The following is a 25,983-nucleotide window of genomic DNA, read 5'->3' as shown; positions in this document are numbered from 1 at the left end:
ATGCCTTAGAAATTTTGTATTTTTGCACCCACTTGTTCTGTATTTTCAGGACTGCTGGGGAAGATCCTGATGGCTATCCGAGATGCAGGTTTTGAAATCTCAGCTATGCAGATGGTAAGTAGTTTGCGATGAGTCATAACTTATTGAGGAATTGTGTTTTTTTTGAAGTATGCTTTAAAATGTTTTACATTGAATTTTCTGTGTGCACTCTAGAACTCAACACATTCAAAATGCAAAGATATATTTACTGAGCTTGATAACCTTATAATAAAAAATGTTTTTCAAATGATTTTACCCATGTCATCTTTCACGGAGAGAACTAATATTCAAATGGTACACCTAATTTAAGCTTATAAGGTAGGTTTATACAATTCCTGGAACTTTAGCTGCAAAATAAATTCAGACCAAAATAATGTATTTAGTTCTTACAAACACAAAATAGAATTAAGGTGAGTAGTTATAATGAGTTTTCTGTTGTCTGGATTCGTGACTAACAAGAGAATGGAGGAAGCGAATCAGTTCAGATGTTGTCCCTGCCCAGGGCCCTTTGCAGCCTTCTGGACATTCCCTTAGGACCTTCTTTGGGGTTAGCATGTTTCCGTCCCTCTGTTGGCAGTCACACCACTGGGTGTCCGGAGCCTACCATCATTCGCAACTGCCCTGTGGACACGTTTCCGGGAAACATTCCTTTGAAGAAACAGTGTCCTTTTCTGCAGGGCTCATACCTTTGTGCTGTACTCACCAGTGCATTTGATGAGAATTGGGTAAAATTACAATGTTTGAAAACCAGCAACTTTATGCTGTTATGATAGGGAAAAATTGATTTTGAAGCCGAGAACTTTCTTACCAGTGAAATTTATGTGCTCTTTTTTCTGAAAAGGAACTGCTTTTGATTTTTGTGAAGTCTTAGGATCATCTGAAATCAGAGGTCAGGGCACTAATTGGGGTTCTGCCTGTTTTGTGTCCCTGATTGGTGGGACTGCCCGTAAGTCAAAAAAGGTCAGAAATATGAACTAGTTTGCAAAGTCATCAGGCGCAACTTGGAGATTGATGAGGAAGTTGATATTTGAAGAATGTTACCTAGGACTATAAAGAAATTGTTAGCCAAACGTTCTCAAAGTGTTAGTTTGGTGACGTATTCACAGGATTGTAGAAAGTAAGCCTACTTAAATAATATTCATTGTGGAAATTTTAGATTTAAACATTTAAACATCTAACTCTAGGCCTACAACCTAGTGATTGGCCATAATAGGTGCTCAGTAAAAACAAGAATAATAAAAAAAGAATTAATCGAACCTCTGGTTGAGGCATGGTAGTTTAGTGGCAATTGCAGACATTGATTTTTAGAGTCAGAAAGCTTTGTTTCTGAATCATGGGTCAGCTACTTTCTAGGTCTGTGACCTTGGCCAAATTTTAAGCATTCTTATCTTTAGTTTTCTCAGCTAGGGAATGAGAACATTATTATTTGCCTCAATGAATTATTTTGTGGATGAAGTGCGATAACCCTACACAATGCCTTGTATAGAATTTCCAGGGCAAATTGCTAAGTACTTAATAAATTATATGTTCTGTTATTATTTTGTTGTATTAATAATACACATTGTATTATAACAAGTAAATAATGCAATTTACAGTGTCGACAAAAATAATCCATAACCAATCTATAAATGAAAATTTGGGTGAGTTTATTCTGAGCTGAAATCTGAGGACCATGGCCCGGGGCCTTTCTTCCCGAAGGAAGAAAGGGCACCAAGGAAGTGAGGTATACAGAGTGGTTATATACCCCCACACGGGACATTTCACATATGATTGAAATGTCCCACGATAGTCACAAGATTGCCCTGTCAGCACAGCACTTGATGGACACAGCAGGTAGTGGGTCTGCTCTCTCGGTGGGCAGGCGTAGCAGGAGGCAAGTCTATTGTCTTGAGCTGGGTGGTCACAGGTGAGGCAGCAGCAATCAGTTTCTAGCCTAAGGAAAGATGCTTAATCCTTAAAGAAATGCCAACGTTGGGAGGGGGAGGGAAGTTACACCTTTATGTCAAGGGCCTTTGTTCTTGCCATGGGGAATCTCTAAAGCAGATATACAATGCATGCTCAAAGGCCTTGGTCAGGCCCTTTTGGAAAGACAAGGTCAGGTCGAATTAGGTTTACACCAAATGGCTTCCTCATGTACTCCAATATATCCTATTACTTGCCATTTTTATTTGTCAACAGGATAAAACTGAAATCAAACAAAATTCCCTCTCTGTGATAGTTATGTTGCCTATGAAAATAAATCCTCCTAGTTTGAATTATTGTCTGAGTAGGCATAAATTCCTCAGGGATCTTCAATCCTGGCAACAATAAAGAAGGAAAGTAAGGGGGAAAATAGATTGGAAATTCTGAGGCTATTTTTTAAAAAATTAAGGTTTTAGTTCTTGAGACTCTAGAACTTAATGAAACTTTATTTCTAACTAAGTTTGAATCCAGTCTGGATAAGGATGAATCTTTATGGGCTTATCTTGTGAGCATAGTCTTACAATTCTTTTTGAAGAGTAGTAGGAATTCCAGATGACTTGTATAAGTGCTTTATTATGAACCAGACTAACTAAGGATTTTTCTGAATGCCTGTGAGGAGAAGGGTATTATTTTCAGCACCTTTTACAAATCTGAAATACGAATCTGAAGTACTTTTATTTAGTAATATTTCTTTGTTGTGACACTGATCTATCAGTAAACAGCATTACACTGTGTATGTCTTTTTTTTGTATCAAGAATGAGGTTTTATTCAGAGAGAGGTAGAGTCTTAGCCTCATCTGTAAACTGGGGCTATTAACACTACTGATACTGCTTCTGTCGTAGGGTTGTTGTGGGGGTGCAGTGAGATGATGCATGTACAGGACCTAGAACAATGCTTGACACCTTAAGTACTCAATAAATGTTACACATTTTTATTATTGATGAGCTGATCTTTAATAACATTTTTTCTTCAGAGTGTTTAATTTATGCAAGGTTTACATTTTAAAGTAAAGAAAATATACCCAAGAAATCATAAATTTTGAGTACTAAGTGTGGCTCATTTTGTTCTCTTTTGTTGATTGGCTGCTTCTTATTATTTTTTAAATATAGTTCAACATGGATCGGGTTAATGTTGAAGAGTTTTATGAAGTTTATAAAGGAGTAGTATCTGAGTATAACGTAAGTATCAGATTAAAAGTAAAGCATTGGTACTGAAAACAATTTGTGCTCTCATATCTTAGAGATCTCAGTATAATTTATAATCATGAAAGTATTCCTTAAAGTATTTGTGATTGTTCCAGTTGCCAGCTTATCATACCCAGTGATTGAGGCATTCTTATCCCTGAGAGCCAGTGGATGAGTTTTAAAAATATGAAATTGTTTAATTTATGAAACAAAATATACAGGAATGCGAAAAAGAAAAAAAAGGCTTGCTGACATATTGACACATGTTGATGTTATATATGAAGTTTACAATATTCACAGAGTGGAAGACTGTCCAAAATACTTTCAGAGGATAAAGCAAATCGTTCTTAACATTATCCTATAACTCCATAGCAGTACTTCATAGCTACTTCAATGACACAAGTGCAGATAGATTCATCTGAAAATGTGGCTGAGCCTGAAGAAATAAGACTTAAAGGGATTTGTTCAGAGGGCAATGAAATACGTTCTCGAAAACAAATGACTGCATTCAAACGAGCCAAATCTTGTTCCTTAAAATAACACATAGTAGATATTTAATCAAAGTCAGTTTCCTTGCCATCTTTATCAAGGTATCTTAGATACATTTATGCTGGTGGCCTGCCTCATCACCCATGTTGTTTTATAGAGAGTTTTGGCTTTTCTTTTTGCATAAAGTTCCCTATTCCTGACAATGAGACTGGAGTCCCCTCTCCTCACGTCTCGGTGCCCTTTCCTTCCAATCTACCTTAAAAAAAGAAAAACGCACTTGTTACCGAAGCCACTGTGTGTTCACCTCCTGGCAAGTTAACTCAGACTCTCCACCAGAAGTAGTTGTCTCACAAAGTCAAGTATATTTGCAGCAAATAGGAGACCACACAGAATCATTTCCAAAGTCACGGCTTTCCCTGAACAAAGGGGAGCAGGGACCTTTTATTTCAGATGGGGAATGAATCTTCAAAAGGGAGAGATGGGTATTTGCTTGCACAGGCTCAGCTGGAAAAGATGCTTCCACATATACTGCAGGTTATGGTAATAAGGCCTAAGCTCCTCCTGGAGAGATCTTAGCATTAAAAATAAGGCAAAGGTCATAGGTGTAGCTCTCATGCTGAGGCTTGGTCTGTCTGGGTGGTTGGTGATTGCATCTCCTTAAGATAACAAAAGGAGAAAGGAAATTTGGAAAACAGTTAAATACTTCCAAACCCACCCTTGAGTTCCTCCAGCAATTAGTCAGTGACATATTGGTCCAGGAACTGGCCTGAGCCTTCATTTTATTTAGCTCTACATCTTATTTAGCTCACCAGTAGTGAAATACTCTATTTTGCATTTGGCATGCTGGTAGTGTTCCACCCTTCTTAAGGGGAACCAGAGTGTTTTTCCTTTTGTTATAGCTTATCGAACTTTAATCTTACCAGCTTCTTCACTTTAAAGTTATGCCTTTTCTTTTCTTAAATGGAAGAAGATTTTAAAATGTGTACTTTTCTTAACATCAGTTATTCAACCAGTCACAACATTTTTCCATTTCTTAAATCTTTCTTTTATACATTTTCTTTTATTCAATTTGATTTAAAAAAAATATGGTTAAAAGCAGCCACTTTCATTAATTCACGTTATATTATAATTTTTTTGTATGTAAGATAAACTCATGGAGACATATCCCACAGCAGCCTTGATGTTTAGTCATATGTTCATACACTATCATGTAGTATTGAATTTGATAACAAATAGTAGTTGAGGGCACTAGTGTTTTGTGTGTATATCTGAGTTAGGCCATATTTCCCTTTGGAAAGCAACTTTTTGAAAAAAAACCTCATCTCTAACTTTTAATAAGTCTCCTATTTTGTGCTTTAAAAATACCATACATGTGATTTCTTTTTGTGTAATACTCCTTTACTCTTCTGATTTTTGGATCTTGGGATTCTGGAGGCAAGGATAAAAATCACTGCATAGATGTGTCATTTCCCCTAAGAAATCTTGAATGACAGTAGCAAAATCATTAAATCATTCTTTAATGTCAGCAAATCCTGAGGGTCACTTGCTGTTGTGATTGTGTTTCCTGATGGGCCTCTTCTTCCTCATGATAGTTAATATCCAGGACTTGAGTTTAAGTTCAAAGAAGAGGTAAATTTTTAAATGCTGCATACCACTTAATTGTAGGAGGTTTATCCAACTATGAAGTAGGGCCTGTAAAAATAATCGTAAGAGGCAATATAGTCTAATGGGACAAAAACATGATTCTTACTCTGACTTTTGGTACAAGACTTTACCCACCTTGTCTTCAGATTTTTATTTCTAAAGTAGATGATAAGCTATAAGATCATATTAATGGTTCCATCCATTTTATTATGCTAAATTTAAAGATATGTTTGTGTAAGGGTGTGAAATGATCCTCTTAAATGTAGCATATAGAGTGTGAACTAGTACAGTGTCACTGACATTGTTGTACAGACATTGTTTGGTAACTCAACTCTGGTTCTAGGGTTTCCCACATTACTTGCTTCAAACTGTAGACCTTTCCTTTTTTTTGCTTGTGGAGTGAGATGCTTGGTTTAAATCCCAAATCCACCAGTTTTGTGACCATAGACAAGTTATTTACCTTCTTTGAGCCTTAGTTTACCCATCTATAAAATGAGAAGTAGTAGCATTATTTCGATTTTATAGAATGGAATGCTGCATAGTGGTATGCAGCATTTCATTTTCTTCAAATGAGATAATGTAAAGCAGTCTCACATATTGAGAGTACTCCACAAATATTAGCTATTGTTAGTATTACTATTATTATTATATCTGATATAATTCTCTGTAGTAGATTCCATCTTGATCATTTACACGTATATTTGCTGCCTCAGCATTTGCAATCATGAAAAGGTAATAATTTCTGTCTCATAGTGTAATCATGGTCCAGTTATTTACCACACATACATTGAGTACCGACTATGTGCCAGGCAATGTGTTGGATACAGGGATGTAGAGATGAACAACAAAAAAGCGCACTACCTGCGTTCATGGAGCTTGTGTTCTGGTGAGGATAGACATTAAATCAAATGGTTCCAGTGCAGCTGCCTGAGGAGAGTACTCAGGGGCTGTGGAGGAAACAGATTCTTTTTTTTGATAATTTTTTACTTAATTAAAAACCTAGGTGACTTGAGAATGAACTGATGAGTCCTTTTTTTAAGGAGTATGTTACGCTTTTGATGGAGCCCTTTTTTCAACATGTTTTTTCTTTTCATTTTGTGCAGCCCTTTACGTTTCTATTTTTAATGGTATTTGTTATTAACACTGAAAAAGAGAGAGAAAGAGAGACAAACGAAAGAAAGGAGACAAAACTCAACCCTCTCTTTTTGGATAATGTGTTCAGGTCTTCTACCCCTACTGAGAACTTGCCTCTTGACATTTATGTGTAGGCAGTACAGAAAATCAGCCTCAACATAATTATCCATAAAAAATAAATTACTGATGACCTTTGTGAAATAGCAAACTGACTTCAAGGGAATACATCTAGGGCTTCTAATGAGTAGGGTTCTGTGTACCATATTAATTATGAAGTCCTTTCTCTTCTCTTTTAACTTCTGGCATTTCTAGTGGATGTGATGACTGAGTTGGGATTAATATTTGAATGTTCTGTAATAAACTATCTTTATTTTACTTTGACATTGTGTATCATAAACCCTCCAAAGTCATTCAAATGGCCCTCCGTGATCGTCCACATCTCTTGCTGCTTTCCTACAGTCTCCCTCAGCTCCTAACATCCTGGCTTCTTTACTGGTCTTCATAGACCCCCCACCTATACTTCTGCCTCAAAGTCTTTGTATTTGTTTTCACTTCTGCCTGAAGTTTTCTTCCTCACTTAAGGGGAAGAGAAGTACATTCATTGAGTATTCCAGACACTACGAGGGGCACTTTGCTTTGACCATGGTTTTCGTTATACTACTTCACATGTGGAGTTAGAACCTTAAAATAATCTACTTCCATTTCCCCTCCTATTCCCTATGCTGTTGTTGGCAGACCTTTTACTTCTCTATATGTTATAAACCCTGCAATACACTTTTAATATTTTTGCTGCAAATAATTACCTTTCACAGCAACTAGAAAAGAAAAAATGTATTTTATATTATGCAAATCCGTATTTTTTCCTGGTATTATTTTCCTTCCATCTGAAGAACTTCCTTTAACATTTCCTATGGTATAGGGCTGCTGGTAGTAAATTCTCTCAGATTTTGTTTGTCTGAAAAAGTTATTTTTCCTTCATTTTGAAAAATATCTTCTTACCTGCATATAGGACTCCAGGTTGACAGGTTTTTGTTTTGTTATTTTCATCTTTATCTTTGTTCTACTGTTATATGCCTTTTTTTCTTTTTGCTTTTTTTTTTAAGAGTTTTCTGTTACTGATTTTACTATTTATAACTGAGTTTTTGTTTGTTTTTTAGCCAATTTGATTATAATGTGCCTTACTGTACTTTTCTTTACATTTATCCTCCTTGGATTTGGTTGGATATGTAGGCTTATGGGTTTCATCCATTTTGAAAACTTTTTAGCAATTTATTCTAGAAATATTTTTCTGTTCATCACCCTTTCTTCTCTGCTTCTGGGACTCCAATTACACATATATTAGACAGCTTGAGATTTTCCCACAGGTCATTTGTCTTTTCACTTTCCTTGATTCAAGTTCCTCTCCATGCTTGCTTTTGAATAGTTTCTATTGCATGCCTTCCAATGCGTTGTTCTTCTGCAGCGCCTTCTCTTGTTCACCCCATCCAGTGTACTTGTCAATTCAGATGTAGTTTTCATCTCTAGAAGTTCCATTTGGGTCTTCTTAATATCTTTGATTTTCTCTGTGTCATTCCTATGTTTACCTTCTACAATTAATTCTATAATTATAGAATAATAACTTATAGAATAAATAATTATATAATTACTTTAACTGTAAACTATAATTGATTTTATGAATAGTGTATAATTATATTTATATTATATAGTTATGCTACTTAGATAATTAAATATAAATAATATTTATAAATAACTAGAAAGTTATAAGTAATAACAAATTGTTTTTCATAAATATATTTATAAATAAAAATTCATAACGTAAATGACTATAATTGATTTTATAAATATTAAATGTGATTAAAATATTTTATAAATCAATTTTCTCTACATCATGTTTTTTTTAGAAGGAAATAATTCTACAAATAATTATTTATAGAAGGCAATAAACAGCTATTTAAACAGTCTTATCTAACTATATCATTTCTGTCGTTGCTGGGTCTGTATCTTTTTATTGAGCTTTCTTCTGGTGATGGTTCATATTTTCCTACTTCTCTGCATGCCTGGTAATTTTATTGGATGCTGGATATTGTCAATGTATAGTGTTACATGGTATGTCATATTCCTTTGAAGAGTGACTTTGTCCTGGTGCTCAGTTAAGTAACTTGGTATCAGTAGGGCCGTTTCAAGACTTACCTTTAAGCTTTATAGGATGTCTACAGAGCATCTCATATCTAAGGCTAATTTAGGCCACCTACGATGGTGCAGTCCCCTTCTGAGGACTCCGTCTGATGCCCTGTGTATCATATGAGGGCTTTTCACTCCAGCTCTTAAAAGTGCAAACTTGGGGTGGCCGGGGAAGTACTGCTGTTGGATATCTGGGCTTGACTCTGTCAAACAGCTCTTTGTGCACCTGCCTTTGCTTTGTCAAATGTAAATCAGATAATAAACATGGGTCTCTTCTTAAGTTTAAAAAAAAAAAGATGCAAACTTGTCCCAGCCTTGTGCCCTCTCTGTGAATTGTTTCATGTACTGTTTTCTGGTAGTTCTTTTCTCGGCCTTCAGTAGTTTCCTCTAAACATCCACAGACTCAGCCAAACACCCAAGTGAACTTCTCTGCAGATCCCTGTAGCTACTACTCTCTTATTACTCCTCCTAACCCCTAGTATTCTGTCCTACGGATTCTAGCTACATTGACCTCCCTGAACCCCAACTTTTGTCTCTTTTACTGAGAATTTTGGGTTCTGTTGTGTTTCTTCTCCTGTCCCGCTGTCTGGAAACTGCCCTCAGGCAGTAAGATGGGGCAATCATACAGCTTACCTTATGTTTCCCTTTTCTCGGGGATCGTAGTACCTTGCTGCCTGTCATCCAGGGTCTGAAAACTGTTGTTTCAAATATATTGTCTAGTTTCTAGATGTTTAATAGAATAAATGTGGTCCCTATTTTTCCTCATTGCTGGAACTCATTATGATTTTTAAGTCTCTTTGGGAGGAAGATTTTCGAATGTATATGTTTAGAAATGTTCGTTTGATAGTACTGTGTGCAAGAGGAGAGAGCCCCATGAAAGGAAGATGTGCTAGAAGATCATTTCAAATAGTGGAAATGGCAAATGGCAAAGCATTACATTAAAATGGTGGCAGTGGTAGGAATGGTGATGAGGGAACATATCTAAAATGTATTTTTGCAGGAAAAATAGAATTTGGGAACTGCTTGGCATGCAGGGTAGAAGAGGTGGGGAAGAAGTCAAAGATAACCTTAATATTTTGAGATTAGTAAAATAGTGGTACAATTAAAAGAGGAGGAGTAAAAGATTATTAAGTTCTATTGATTTTTTTTTTTTTTACTTGTATGTTATACATTATAGGAGATGGTGACAGAAATGTATTCTGGCCCTTGCGTGGCTATAGAGATTCAACAAAATAATCCTACAAAGACATTTCGAGAATTCTGTGGACCTGCTGATCCTGTAAGTTATTGTTTAACGTATTAATGAAGTTTGTTTTATCCATTAACTATCTTAACAGGTTTGATAGTTTTAGTTTGTTCTTTAAAAGGAATAATGCAAAAGTGAATATAATAGACAAAAGTTTTTATTCCAAATAGCATTTTACATAATTTATTTTTTATGTAATATTCAAAGAAAAAGTGAAATTTTTATTTGCCTAGTGACAATATAGAATGGGCAGAAGCATTTACTGTAGCATTTTATTTTATTTTATTGTTTTTTTCATGCTAACTTGTCTGGTTAAGTAAATTTGTCAAGCTCTTTGATAGAAATTATCTAAGGCATTAATTATCCTTGGACATGGGGCGGCTGTAAATGAGGCTTTCAATGTAAAGAATATTGATATTGTGGCCTCATACCAGATACAGAAATAAATACGGGCAGTGAGACTTATGTGAAACTCAATATTCTCTAGTATACCTTTCAATTTGGGTTGATTTTCAAGTGGACATTTGGTGGTGAGGGGAGCAGAGATGGGCACAGGGTTGAAAGCAGGGGTAGTATTGGGATACATATGGGAAAGCTCCACACAGATGTTTTAAGCAGGGTAGGATTATGGGAACTATTACTGATTTTAAAAATGAACTATAATTCAAATTTACTCTCTTTCATTTATTTCGCTGTCACTTGTAAATAATTTATTGAAGATGAGCAGCCAATTCCATTTAGACAACATTTATTGCGTTCCCTTCGATGTAAGATAGTTAACAGCACCTATTAAGAGATCAGCTTGTATGAGACTGCTGCTAGAGTAAGCGCTGTAGGGGAGAAAAGTACAGCTGTTCTCAATGATGGACGAGAGACAGAAAGAGACACCTGTGAAGACCTTTTACAACACTTGCAGAGCAACACACAAATAAGGACTAAAATATTGTTAGTTAAGGTAAAATACAAATGTTGAAAAGTTGTTTAGTAAAAGGAGCAACTAATATGACCTGAAGGTAATTGAGAAAATTTTGTTAGAGGAAGAGAGATGTACACAGGGATTTTAACGGCAAATCAAGGCACAAAGAGAATAAGAAAGCTTTAAAGTATGTACAAAGGCAACAATGAAGGAATTGCGAATTTGCTCTGGTATACAGCCAGAATATTTGCTTGGCTTCAATGGGAAATGGATACGTGGAAGCATGAGGAAATATATTTTCTTAGAGGAAATAAGGTGGAGAATGCTAATAGAGATGATTATGGGATGCATTGCTTTAAAACTCAGTCTGAAAATAGTGGATTCTGTATAATTAGAATCCCTTATAGTAGGAAATAGAAATTCCTTGCATTTAGCTTAATTTTGAGTATACTGAATTATCCCTTTGATGCAACAAGAGTGAACTAAATTGGAAGAGATTAAAGGCAGGGACTTTCAAAACAGAAAGGAGCAGACCTAATGACAGCAGTTGAGAAAGAGGCAGCAGGACCTACTTTATATGTTTTCAGGGAGAAAGAAGAATAGAAATAAGTACTATATGTTGTAAAAGAGCGATTATTGAAATGTGATTCTGCTATAGAGGACATTAGAAGAAAGTGGTGATCATGTTTAGTGTTTATTGAATATTAATCATAAGAAATTAGGAAGAGATACTTTTAGTCTAGATGAATAAGCAGATCTTGGTGTTGGACATTTTTATATCTGTTTTCTGTTTGATGACCAAGAGGAGTTTTTGTTCATTTGTTTTTTAAGATAATTAAAGTTGTGAGTGATCAACTGGCCAAACAAACAGGGGTGAATTAAAGAGATAAAAACTAGAACAAAAAAAGAATGAGATGAGTTTGTTCATTCTTTTGTTCATTCAATAAATATTTATTGAATCTGTGCTAGTATTTGTGAATGTAAAGACAGAAGCCTCAAAGAGCTTACGGTATATGAGTGGACAAAATATGTAAGTGGCCAGTTTCCACGTTCTGTGGCAATTGTATTGCTAGATGTTTGCACTGGAGACTATGGGAGTCCCAAACTATAGCACTCAGCTCAGCCTGGGGATGGGTGATAGGGTCAGGGGAGACTTCCTAACGAACCTGACATCTAAAGGAATTGTGAGGAATGAGTAGAACTTAGGTAAATGAAGATGGTTGGAAGTGATGCAGTTGAAGTTATAGATGTATAAAAACAGCATCACTTTTGGGCTGCCCCAAGCTCTTTATTTTTACTGTAGCTAAAGTACAAGGCAGTGAATGACAGAAGATGAGGTCATTGGGGAGTTAGCAGGTGAGTAATCATAAAGGATGAGTTCTGATGATAAAAATTTGCTGATTCCCTTTATTCCTAGATATTTAATCAATGAACATTTGTGCAAGGAATAGTATGTACAGGCTTACTGCTTGGTCCCATGGCTGGGCCATAATAAAGATGACTAGAACAAGGTATCTTTCCTTAAGGAGCTCATAATCTTATGAGAGCTTAGTTTGGAAACTCTTTCAAGGTCCTAAGTCTTTCCTCATTAAGCATAGCTGAAATTACCCTGTTTTTTTTTTTTTTTAAATTTTAGTTATTTATGAGCCCCTTATCACATTATAGAAAGTTGTACCCCAGAGATTTTAAAATTTGGTACTAGTTTAACATATAAATTATTAACAGTGGTTGTCTTTGAGTGGTAGAATTATGAATGTTAAGTTCTACTTTCCTATATTTTAAAAATTTTCTTTAAAGTACTTGTATTACTTTTATAATAAGAAAAATACTTTTTATTTTATCATAAAACTTGAAAGTGAATTAACTTTTAAATGAGGAGTTGGGAGTGATGTTGGGCTGTTTCTCCTCTTGAGTCTTAGGTCCTGAATTTCTAAGTACAGGTACAGAATTACAAGCAGAGCCATGTGCCTTTGATGGGTCTTTTCAAATCAGAGGAAATACCGTTAGTAGTTATAGTCAAACTATGCTTTAGAGACTGTAAAATGGCTGTTTCAGTTTGATTTGAGACTCCATTTGGTTCATTTTCTTCTTCTCCCTTCATTTCTCCCTTTTCTGCCACCCCTCCAGCAAATAGGTATTGAATGCTTACTACATGCCTGTCACTGTGGTAAATGCCACTAGGTTTATACTAATGATCAAACAAATACAGTCCTTATCTTTGAGGAATTTATGCTTCAGCTCTGGGAGGTAGAAATGATAGTTAAATATCAATCTCACTTTAAACTGCCAGGTATGCTAATCTATTCAGGTATTGTGTTATATTAAAATAATTTAGAAATTTATTTCTTCACTGCGTGGTCATTCCCATATCTAAACAGAGACCCTGAGTTACAATACATGTAAATATTATTAGTGCTTGGAAGAATGCCTGGCATATAGTGGCCATGTAATTAGTATTTGATGAATTAATGAATTGACTGGCTATACTTGTATGCATACCTAAAATCTGATACTCATTATTTAAAGGTATTTTATCTACCAAAGTGGATCCTTTTTTCTTTATTCTTTTCAAGATGTAGAACTACTTTTTAAGTTGATTCAAAAGAACTTTCAGCCTAACGGTGACCAGAAGACCACTTTGTAACTATGTATGTTGCAGATTGACGTCACTTTCATCGTTGATGTCTGTGTACTGGCGGATTCTTCTTCTCTGTTGTCTTAGAGCTGTAGGGAAACTCTCATTGTGTATGAACAAAATTTCTTCCAGTCTCTCTAGAAGTGCTCTCCAAAGAGGAGTGGTGCACAAGACAGTTCACTGGGAGTAGAGGAGTATTAGACTTTCCAGTTCCATTTTTATTTATTTATTATGTAAAAAGTAAGAAAGAAATTAAGTTGTAATAAAATTTAATGTATGGACTGATAAAAGTACATTTATATAATCTATTAAAAATATATACATATTCTGATGTATATGCATATTTTTCTGATAAGGATGCTTGAAAAATGTTGGCTACTGCATAGAATAGAAAAATTATCCCAAGTTTCTTTACAATTAGAGGAGCGTTCACTTACCATCACTTGCGTTAAATATGTCCATTTAGGCAGCAAACCTCTTTCAGATTTGCCTCTGGAAGCAGCTTTGATTGCACCTGAAGACTGTAGCTGAAGAATTTCACTGTTGAGTAGCTTGGCAGTTTTCCTGCTGAGCTATTAGGAAACTGAAAAAGTTACCAAAGAAGTGGTAAATTGTCTGGAAAAATTATGCGGAATGTATTTGTTCTTGGACTGGCTGGTATGACAAGCCAAATAACCTGCCATAGATATCCTTTATGGTGTGAAAAATGTGTTTGTGAAATATTTTATGTAAAGGATCTTATTTAAGGTAATCTGATTTTTTTTTTTGTCAAGCAAACATCCACCCTCATCTGCTCCCATACTTTGGGAACCTTTACCCCATCTCCAGATTGAATTGAGTCAAATATTTTCATACACAAAAAGTAGCTCTTCAAATTTTAATGACGTTTTCCATTCATTTGATTGTGAGAGTGGTATTTTACCTATTGTCTAGTAGGCTTTACTGATTTTAGGACTAAAGTAGAAGTACTGTGGTATTTTGAAATGCAAGTCTTTTTTCACAATTGTGTAGGACATTGTTGTAAACTTGGAGAAGAGATGCTTGGGAGCTGCTATCTGTTGCTTCTGTCATCTGTTGACTTCCTGGTCACGTTCCTTCATTCACTGAAACCCTGATAATAGTCCTTCTCTTCGTGCCACTTCTTACCATCAACTTGGGCAAAAGAACATCCATATGAAAGATCCACCCAACACTTGGCCTCAGAGCTCAATAGACTCCTTCCGTCAATTATCTTTAATCATTTCTACTTTTCAGCTTTCTTCCACAGCCATCCTCTATATTTTGTTGATATCGAGAGCAGAGATACATCTGCAAACTTAATCTCTAATATAGTAATGTCTGTCATAGCTTTGTGGTCCCCTGGGCTCTTGATCCTCCTCACAGTGCATCTTTAACTTCAGTGAAACCTCCAGGTTTTGGACCCTTCCATTTTCTGACGCTACTGCCACTTTTTGACTTCCTTCTCTTTGAACCATTGTTCGTCTCTTTGATCATCCTTCTTATTAGCATTCTCAGGATCTTTACTCTCTGTCCTTTGGCCGCTCCCTGAAAACACTAACCCTAGATCAAGTCAACCATCTGACTACCTCATTCTTATACATGGACTGAAAGGTTCTACGAGATGAGTTATTCTGTTGTTTAGATTCATGTTGATAGACGTTATGATCTCCAAACAAAGCTGGGCCAATTGTGCCCCCCAGAAATCTTTTTTCATTCCTCTATTCTTCTCTTTCTGCTAATTCTCATAATAGCTCTTTTAAACCTTCATTATTTTCCCCAACTCTTTTTCAAATCATCCTTCTCTCCGCAAAATGATAGCATTATCTCCTATTTCATAGAGAAAAATAGGACCTCTTAAATTTCCACCTTCATGACATTTATTTATTTCTGTACTTGTGCTCATCTCCTCATTCCAGTCCCAAAGAAATGTATTTTTCTCCTCTTTTAAAACTCTCCACCTGATCTTTATCCTTCCCCTCCTGTCTTCCCTTCAAGACTTTATTCTTCTGAACTTGTGTTTTTTAAATAATGTTTTTTTCTTGTGCTTGTAAAAGTAATATATGACCATGGTAGAAAAATTAGAAATGAAATAAAGTTTAATAAAGAAAATGTGGCCCATAATCCTATCACCAAGAGTTACCAATTTTATAAATGAAATTGGGATCAAAGTGTACATACTGCTTTCTAGCTCATGATAAACTATATAATATTGAGCGTTTTCTCATGTCATTAAAATTTTTCAAGGATATAATTTTACTAGATTGGCTATATGTCATCTTATAGTATGAAATAATTTTTTAACAATTTTTATATCATTTGCAGTTGTGTGCCCAAATTTCATAACTATAAGCAAATTATACTGAGCATTCTTTTTTTCCAGTGTTACTGAGATATAATTAACACATAATGTGTAAGTTTAAGGTATACAATGTGTTGATTTGATACACTTCTTTCTGAGGAATATTTGCCCTGAGCTAACATCTGTTGCCAATCCTCCTCTTTTTTTTTTTTTTTTTTTGCTTGAGGAAGATTAACCCTGAGCTAGCATCTGTGCCAGTCTTCCTCTACTTTGTATGTGGGACAGTGCCACAGCACGGCTGGTGAGTGGAGTAGGTCTATGCCTGGGATCCGAACCCACAAACCTGGGCTGCTGAAGTGGAGTGTGTGGAACTTTAACCACTTGGCTACGGGGCTGGGCTCCTGATGCACTTATTTATTGCAAAATGATTGCCACAGGTTAGTTAACACCTCCATCACCTCACATACTTACCTCTTCTTTTTTGGAGTGAGGACATTTAAGATCTACTCTCTTAGCAACTTTCAGGGATATAATACAGTATATTGTTAACTATAATCACCATACTGCACATTAGCTCTCCAGAACTTACTCACTTTCTAACTGGGAGTTTGTATCCCTTGACCAACATCTCTCCCTTCCCCCACCACCATTCTACTCTGTTTCTCTGGGTTTGGCTCTTTTTAGATTTTTAAATTCCACATGTAAGTGATATCATACAGTACTTAGGTTTCTCTTTCTGACTTATTTTACTTAGCATAATGCCCCCATGTTCCATCCGTCTTATTGCAAATGGCAAGATTTTCTTATCATGACTGAATGATATATTTTATATATATATCTATATATACGCCAAGTCTTCTTTATCCGTTCATCTGTAGATAGTCACTGAGGTTATTTGCATGTCTTGGCTCCTCTGAATAATGCTGCAGTGAACATGGAAGTGCAGACAGCTCTTCAAGAGCCTGATTCCATTCCCTTTGGATATATACTTAGCACTGGGTTTATTGGATCATGTGGTAGTGCTATTTTTAATTTCTTGAGGAACCTCCAAACTGTTTTCCATAGTGGCTGTTATAATTTATATTCCCTCCAGCAGTTCACAAGGGTTCCCTTTCTTCACATCCTTGCCAATACTTATCTCTTGTCTTTTTGATAACAGCCATTGTAACAGGTAGGAGGTGGTATCGCATTGTGGTTTTGATTTGTGTTTCCCTGATAGTGATGTTGAGCACTTTTTCATGTACCTGTTGGCCATCTGTATGTCTTCTTTGGAAAAATGTCTATTTAGTCCTCTGCTCATTTTTTACTCAGATTGTTTGGGTTTTCTTTGCAATTGAGTTGTGTGAGTTCCTTATGTATTTTGGATATTAACTCCTTATCAGATAAATGATATGTAGATATTTTTCTCCCATTTATTAGGCCTTTCATTTTGTTGATTGGGTTTTTTTGCTGTGCAGAAGCTTTTTAGTTTAACGTAGTCCCACTTATTTCTTTTTGCTATTTGTGAGTGGTATAAGATAGGGGTCCAGTTTCATTCTTCTACATGTGATGATTCTGTTTTCCCAGCGCTGTTTATTGAAGAGACTGTCCTTTCCCCACTGAGTATTCTAGGCTCCTTTGTCAAGTATTTGTTGATCATATATGCGAGCATTTATTTCTCGGCTCGACCAATTCTTTCCATTGGTCTATGTATCTGCTTTTATGCCAGTACAACACTGTTTTAATTACTATAGCTTTGCAGTAGAATTTGAAATCAGGAAGTGTGATGACTCCAACTTTATTTTTCTTTTTCCATTTTTTTTTGTGAGGAAGATTGGCCCAGAGCTAACATCTTTTGCCAATCTTCCTCTATATAAGGAACAAGAAATGGGTGACCAATCTCATCACATCTATTCAACATAGTAATGAGTGTCTTAGAGTAATCAGGTAAGAAAAAGAAATAAAAGGTGCCCAAATCAGAAAGGAAGAAGTAAAATTATCTTTGTTTGCAGATGATATGATTTTATATTAGAAAATCCTAAAGATTCTACCAAAAAACTGCTAGAACTAATCAATAAATTCAGTAAAGTTGCAAGATACAAAACCAACATATAGAAATCAGTTGTGTTCCCATGCAGTAACAATGATCTATCCGAAAAAAAAGAAATTAAACAACCCTACTCACAATAGCATCAAGGACAATAAAATATTTAAGAATAAATTTAACCAAGGAGGTGAAAGATCTGTACAGTGAGAACTATAAGATTTTAATGAAATAAAATGAAGAAGACACAAGCAAATGGAAAGATATCCCATGTTCATGGATTGGAAGAATGGATATTGTTAAAATGTCCACACTACTCAAAGCCATCTGTCGATTAAATGTAATCCCTATCAAAATCCCAATGGCATTTTTCACAGAAACAGAAAAGCAATCATAAAATTTGTATAGAACCACCAAATATCTAGAAATTATATATCCTGAGAAAGAAAAAGTTGGGGGACTGGCCCAGTGGTGTAGTGGTTAAGTTCGCATGCTCTGCTTCAGCAGCCCAGGTTTTGCACCTTTCAATTTTCCACCATTGAGTATGAAGTTAGCTTTAGGCATACCATATATGGCCTTTATTATATTGATATACATTTCTTTTATCCTCAATTTGTTGAAAGTTTTTGTCATGAAAGGATTTTATATTTTCTCAAATACTTTTTCTCCATCTATTGAGATGATCATATGATTTTTTTGTTTCATTCTATTAATGTGATATATCACATTTATTGTTGGTGTATGTTGAGCCAACCTTGCATTCCAGGTATAAATCCCATGTGATCATGATGTGTGAGTCTTTTAATGGGCTGTTGAATTCAGTTTGCTAATGTTTTGTTGAAAAATTTTGCCTCTATAGTCATCGGGGATATTGACCCCTAGTTTCCTTGTCTTGTTGTGTCCTTATCTGACTTTGATATCAGGGTAATGGCTGGCCTCATAAAATGAGTTTGGTGGTGTTTCCTCCCTCTTTAATTTTTTGGAAGAGTTTGACAGAATTAGCATTAATTCTTCTTCAAATATTTCATAGATTTTACCAGGTAAATCATCTAGTCCTGGGCTTTTCGTTGTTGGGAGATTTTTGACTACTGATTCAATCTCTTTATTATTGGTCTGCTCAGATTTTCTGTTTCTTCATGATTCAGCCCTGGTAGGTTTTATATTTCTAGGAATTTATCCATTTCTTCTAGGTTATCCAGTTTGTTTGCAATGATTGTTTATAGTAAACTTATATGATCCTTTATATTTCTGTGGTATCAGTTGTATTGTCTCCTCTTTCATTTCTGATTTTATTTATTGAGTCTTCTCTCTTTTTCTCAGTAATTTAGCTAAAATTTTTTCAGCTTTGTTTTTTCTTTCAAAAAACCAACTTTTGCTTTCATTGATCTTTTCTGTTGTTTTGGTAGTGTCTGTTGCTACCCTTGTTCTCTTTTGGTTTCCAATTGCATATGAAATATCATTTCCATCCTTTCACTCTGAGCCAATGTGTGTCCTTAAAGCTGAACTGAGTCTCTCGTGGACAGTCTATAGTTTGGTCTTGTTTTTATATCCATCCAGCCACTCTATGCTTTTTGATTGGCAAATTCAATCCACTTACATTGAGTAATTATTGATAGTTAAGGATTTAACTATCCTTTAACTAATGCCATCTTATTAATTGTTTTCTGGCTGTTTTGTAATTCACACATTCCTTTTTCCCTCTTTTGCTGTCTTCCTTCATGTGTTGATGATTTTTCATAGTTATATGCTTTGTTTTCTTCTCTTTCTCTTTTGTGAATTACTGTAGGTTTTTGCTTTGTGGTTAACATGAGCATTACATAAACATCTTAAAGATATAACAGTCTATTTTATGCTAGTAACAACTTAACTTTACATGTAAAAACTCTATCATTTTATTCCCCCTTTTATGTTTTTGGTGTACAATTTTCCTCTCTTTATAGTGTGGATTTATTAACAAATTATTGTACCTATAGTTATTTTTAATACTCTTATCCATTAACATTATACTAAAATGGTTAACATACCACTGCATTACGGTATTAGAGTATTCTGAATCTGACTATATGCTTATCTTTACCAGTGTGTTGTATTTTTTCACATTACTACTTAGCACTCTTTCATTTCAGCCTGAAGAACTCCTTTCAGCACTCCTTGTAAGGCAGGTCCAGGGGTGATGAACTCCATCAGCTTCTATTTGTCTGAGAAAGTCTTTATCCAGCTTTGCTGGATAGTATATTTTTGGTTAGCACTGTTTTTCTTTCAGCACTTTGAATATATCATTCTACTTTCTCCTGGCCTATAAGGCTTCTCCTGAGAAATCCATTGATAGTCTTATTGGGGTTCCCTATGTAAGTTACAAGCTTCTTCACTCTTGCTACTCTTAAGTTGCTTTTTTTTTGTCTTTGATTTTTGACAGTTTTATTAAGATGTGTCCTGGAGAGGATCTGTTTAAGGTGAGTTTATTTGGTGACCTATGAGCTTCATGAACTTGGATATCAAAATGTCTCCCCAGATCCAGGAAGTTCCCCACCATTCTTTCTTTATATAAGCTTTCTACCCCGATCTTCCTCTCTTCTCCTTCTGGGACTACCAATACTTTGCAAATGATTTCTTTTGATGGTATGCATAGGTCACGTAGACTTTCTTCACTCTTTTCATCCTTGTTTCTTTGTTTGCCTTTAACTGGGTAATTTCCTAGTTCCTGTCCTCTAACTCACAGATTGTTTCTTCTGCTTGATCCATTCTGATACTGATGCTCTCTAGTGCATTTTTTTTTTTTTTATTTCATTCATTGTATTCTTCAGCTCCAGAATTTCTGTTTTCTTTTTTTATGATTTCTGTCTCTTGGTTAGAGTTCTCATTTTCTGTTTGTATTGTTTTCCTGATTTATTTGAATCATCTTTCTGTGTTTTCTTGAGGCTCATTGAGCTTCCTTAAAACAGATATTTTGAATTCCTTATCAGGTAAATAGCAGGTCTCTATGTCTTTGGGATCAGTTACTGGAAGATTGTTGTGATCCTCTGGCTGTGTCATGTTTCATTCATGTTTCATATTCCTTGAAGTTTTGTGTTGCTGACTTCGCATTTGAAGTAGCAGTCACCTCCTTCCTTTTTTACTTACTGCCTTTGGGAGAGAAATATCTTTTGTCAGCCCTGCTAGGGACTCTAGGCTTTCTCAGAACTTGTATGGATGCACCTGCTCCACACTTATTACTCCGTCTTTTGGCAGAATTTTTAAACTTGTATGCCTTCTCTTGATCTTGCAATGCACCAGATCAGGTGCTGGCAGCCTCTCTTTTATTTTTCTAAAGGTGCTACTAAAGCTCAAGTCTGTGGTCTCTCCCTGGCTCACAAATTCTTACCAGCTTTGTGCTGTCTGCCAAAGCTTTCTCTCTCTGCTGCTGTTGGGAATGGACACAGGGAGCTGGCCATAGGGTGGGAGGTGTGTGTGAGTGAGGGAGCGTGCTGATGGTGCCTGTGGGCTAGTTGGTGGGATGTGCAGGTGGGGTGTCTCTAGGAGCTCATGTGCGGGCTTCTTGATGAAGTCTGTGACACAGTTTTTAGGATTCATGTCCTTTTAATTCTCTCCACTAGTCCTATCTGCTACTTTTCCAGCTGTTCCCACCCTCTAGTCATGCAGCTAACAATTCAGTAGCCTGAATGGGGTGAGAGAGAAATGGGCTTCTTTGGCATCATCCTGCACAGCTGGGGAAGCCAGGTGCTTACTCACCTACTTTCAGTTCCAATTTACATTCCTGCCAGCAATGTATAAGAATGTATAGTTATGAAGATTGAAGATTATTAAGCTAAAATATTTCTAATAGGTTAAATTGTGATTTCATTGTTTTAATATTAATTATTTATAAAGATTAACCTTCTACATATTTATTGGCTATTTATATATCTCATGTTGTAAATTGTCTTATAATGTCCTTTGATCAATTCTCTACTGTTTTTCATCATTTTAACGTGCTGTTTGTATATTAGAGTTCTATTTCAAATATTTTCCCAGTTTAATTTTTAATTTACTTAATGTAGAGAAGATTTTAATATGTAGTGAAATCTGTTAATTTTTCATTTATGGTTGTTGCTTTTACAAAAACTTTGATGATACTTCCTCATTAGAGAAGTATATTTTTTCCTAATAGTTTTTTGGTTTCACTCTTTACATTTAATTATTTGATGCATTTGAATTTTTTGTTGTTGGTTGTGGTCCAAGATGAAAATCTGACTCCCTCACTCCTCCAAGTTTCACCAATTGTGATAGCATCATTTATTGAATTCTCTTTTTGTTTTCTATTGATTTATGATACCTTATTTCTAAGTTATTTGTTAAGTTGCATTAATCAGTATATCAATTCTTATACCAATACACATAATATTAATCAGTGTGTGGCTTTATCTTCAGTTTTTTACTGTTTGACTGTTAGTGCCTTATTGTAGTTTTCTTTGTATTTATTCTGTTGGTATTCAATGAGATTCTTATATCTTAAGATTGCTCTTTTTAATCAAATTGGAAAAATTTCAGCTAATATTTCTTCAAATATTTAGCCTTCCTAGTCTCTTCTGTCCTGTGACTCTGATTACATATGTGATCAAGTGATACAAGTCATTGAGTGTCTGTACATTTTTTTAAAATCTTTTTTTTAATGCTTCAGTTTGGGTTATTTCTACTTACCATCGAATTTATGGATTCTTTCTTCTGTTCCATTTAGTTTGTAATTTCAGATATAGTAATTTTTAGTTTTAAGATTTATGTTTGGTTCATTTTTACAAAGAATGTAACTTTCCTTAATCTCCCTATCTTTCCACACACTATATCCATCTTTTCCTATGGCTTCTTTAACATATTTATTATTATTTATTATAACTATTTTAAAGTCCTTGACTGCTAATTCTAACATCTGGTTTGTCTGTGAGTCTGTGGACCTGTGACTGATTTTTCTCTTGACTGTGAATCACATACTGCTTTGGAAATCTAGTAATTTGGGGTTATATATTGGAACGTTATGTAAAATATGTTATGCAAACTCTGGATTCTGTTATCTTCTTATGAAGTGTGTTGGGTTTAGTTCCGGTAGACAGTTATATCTTTCTTAGGCTTTGTCAGAGTGGGTCTGTTTTGTCATTCCTTCAGTCCTGGCCTGATGTTTTTTCCTAAGGCATGATGCTTTGAGGTTTCAATTGAAAACCCAATTGAGGGTGTTTACCAAGCCTTCTACCTTGACATATTCAAACTCCACATTCTTCCCTGCAGTGAATAGCTGTGGAAACTCTACTTAGCTGGTTCAGCTTTCTGACTGTTGTTTTTCCCTTCCCTCTTGGGGATCTTGCCCCACTCATGCATAGTTCAGGGATCAGTCAAGGATTTGAGGGAAGTTTACCCATAGATTTTTTTTTTGGCTCCCTCCTCCTAGGATTTTGCCACACTCACTTTCCAGCTGCTCTGGCTGTCCCAGACTCCATCCTCTATTCCTGAGGCCAATAATACTGAGGTTTTCTGCTTGAGCTCTGTCACATTGACTGTGGAGTAATCTCATGGGAAAACATATATATATAATAAATCTCAGTGTGGTTTCTTTCTTTCGAGGATTGAATCTTTTGATTCTTCAGTCCTCTCCTATTTGTATATATATATAATCTAGAGTTTGGGGACAGTAGAGTTTTTAATTTTCTGTATATTTATCCAGTACAAGCAAATTCTTGTGACTGGAAGCCAGAAGTCCCTGCACTAAGTTCTGTGAGAATCATTCTTTCCTTCTTCTCCTCCTATCTCTCTGACTCATTTATCTTGGTCCTCTTGGCTAAACTCTTTAACTACCTGTCCTTTAAATGAGAGTGTTCTGAGGACCTCATCCTTTTTTTTTCTTTCAAAGTCTATAAGCTCTCCCTGGTTGATGCCATTAATATTAATATAACAGTACATTATCTACCAATTAATAGGCCAATGACTCCAAAATCCATAACTCAAGCCCCTACCTTCTCCTGTGGCCCATGCGTTTCTAAAACTCCATGTTTCCTACATATTTCTTCCTCCTCTCACACATTCTCCTATATTTATGGATGTCATTAATATCACGCCACCTGGAAACTGGAGAATCATCTGAAACTCGCTTCTTTCCTTCATCCCACCACATCTATTTGTGTCCCAAGTCCATAACATAGACTTCTTTTGTGTCTAAGTATCTGTCTCCTTATCTTCATCCCCACTGCTACTTAGTTTATTGCTTAACCTCGTTATTTCTATTGTCTCTTAAATTTTTTCCAGTTTACAGTGTCTTACCCTTCACATGCACCATCAGCATTCCTGATGCAGCACTCCTAAAATATAAATAGAGAATTAATACTCCTCAGCTTAAAGCCCTGCCGTGGCTCTCTATTGCTTACAGTCAAAGTTCACCTTTCATAGGAAGGCATGCAAAGACCTCCATGATACATCTCTTACTACTTCTAGTCTCATCTCTTACTGCAATGTTTAGTCTCTCCTCTATCCTCCACGTTTGTACTCGACTCTCCAGTAATATCAAACTGCTTATTCTTCCTCAATAAACCAGTGTCTTTCTTCACTCCCTCACTGCACCTCTGTTTATATGTTCTTCTCTAATTGGCGTGGATACCACGTCAACTCTTGTACAAGCATCTGAGAATTATTTCCTGGTTACTTCAGTGTCAGACACAATTTACCACTTGCTGTTTTGTACTCTCACTTGACCCTATATATACTATTTTCATCACCTGTTAAATTTTACTGTACTTATTTATTTACTGTCTGCCTACTCCTTAAAGGTTGCCTGTAAGATCTATTTTATTCATCTTGGTATTTCTAGCACCTAGCAGAGTACTTATAATGTGGAAAGCACTTGACAAATTGTTGATGGTAGAAAAAGTAAATGGATGAATATGTTTGGACATTATTGGGATAATTGGTGAAACCTCAGTGGCGTCTAAGTATGATGATTGTATTGTAGTTATATAGGAGACTATACTTATTTGTAGGAAATGCACACTAAAATATTTGGGTGTAATGGAGTATCAGGTTGGCAACTTGTTTTCAAATGGTTTATAGCAAAAAAAAAAAAGTTCTCTGTACTTTGCACTTTTCCCTAAGTTTACAATTGTTTCAAAATAAAACAAAAATAAAATGTGGGGTCCTTAAAGCTTAAAAATAAGTAAATAATAAAAGATTATTGTCCCTTAAGTCAAGGATAGCCTCCCTGAAAAGTGTAGAAGAAACAGATTGTATTCCTTGTCTCCTTCCTCCCTTCTCCACGGTCCCAGGAAGTCCTAGGCTTCCTCTACTTTCTTAACAGAACAAAGTCTCTAATCAGATCTGGTAAATTCAGTCACACTGAGATGCAAATTACTACTCAGAATTAATTTATTATCACTACGGTTTTTCCTTTTCTTTTTTTAAGCAGAATGCATTATTTTTGTCTTAAAAGAGAAACTATTCCAATTTTGGAGGTTTAGACCCCATGAAGTTGATGAGGAAAGAGAAACTGACTGAAGGGACTTCTTAGTTACCCTTCAGTCATTCATTCATCCATAAATATTTGAATGCCAACTGTGTGCCAAGCACAGTTCTGGGTACTGGCGATACACCAGTGAGCAACACAAGTGTGTGTATGTATGTGTGTGTATGTGTGCGCACTGGGAGGAGGGAGGGAGGGAAGAGCCAGAGAGACAGAGAATCTCCTCACAGAGCACCAAGCTTATATTCTACTTGGAGACAGATAATAAACAAAGAAAAAAATAGAATGCATAGTATTTCATATGGAGAAAAATGAAGGAAGGAAATGAGACTGGAATTAAGGATGTGTAGATAGGATTCTGTTTTAAATTGGAGTCATCAGAGAAGGTCTCAATGAGAAGATGATGTCTATGAAAAGACTTGAAGGGATAAAAGCCAACCATGCCAGTTTCTGAATGGGGAGCATCGTACGCGGAGGGAACAGCCAATGTGAAGGCCCTGGGAGAAGAGCTTCCTTGAGGTAATCTGGGAATTCCAAGGAATTAACAAAATGGGAGAGAAAGTCAGAGAGATAAGGGCTGGGGCAGATTTTGTAGACCCTTGTAATAGTTTTAGCTTTTGCTCTGTGTGAGACCGTAAGTTTTTAAAGAGTTTGAGCAGAATAGTGACATGATCAGGCTTTTAAAAGGAGCATTCTGACTGCTGTATTAAGAATGGTCTAAAGGGATACTACAGGAGAAGTTGTAATCCAGGCCCAAGA

General features: G+C 35.7%; 1 protein-coding gene across 3 annotated transcripts in view; it reads left to right on the top strand.

Annotated features, from left to right (window-relative positions):
• NME7 (NME/NM23 family member 7) overlaps window positions 1-25,983 on the top strand; it is a 245,293-nt gene that overhangs the window by 126,190 nt on the left and 93,120 nt on the right. For all 3 annotated transcript variants that reach the window (XM_070266293.1, XM_070266294.1, NM_001301143.1), the window contains exons 8-10: window positions 50-114; window positions 3,112-3,180; window positions 9,812-9,913. In XM_070266293.1, the coding sequence (XP_070122394.1) occupies window positions 50-114; window positions 3,112-3,180; window positions 9,812-9,913 (236 nt within the window). The remainder of the gene's footprint in view (window positions 1-49; window positions 115-3,111; window positions 3,181-9,811; window positions 9,914-25,983) is intronic.

The sequence above is a fragment of the Equus caballus genome, chromosome 5 (assembly GCF_041296265.1).
Source record: "Equus caballus isolate H_3958 breed thoroughbred chromosome 5, TB-T2T, whole genome shotgun sequence".
Classification (NCBI taxonomy): domain Eukaryota; kingdom Metazoa; phylum Chordata; class Mammalia; order Perissodactyla; family Equidae; genus Equus; species Equus caballus.
This window is presented reverse-complemented; position numbering and strand designations above follow the sequence as displayed.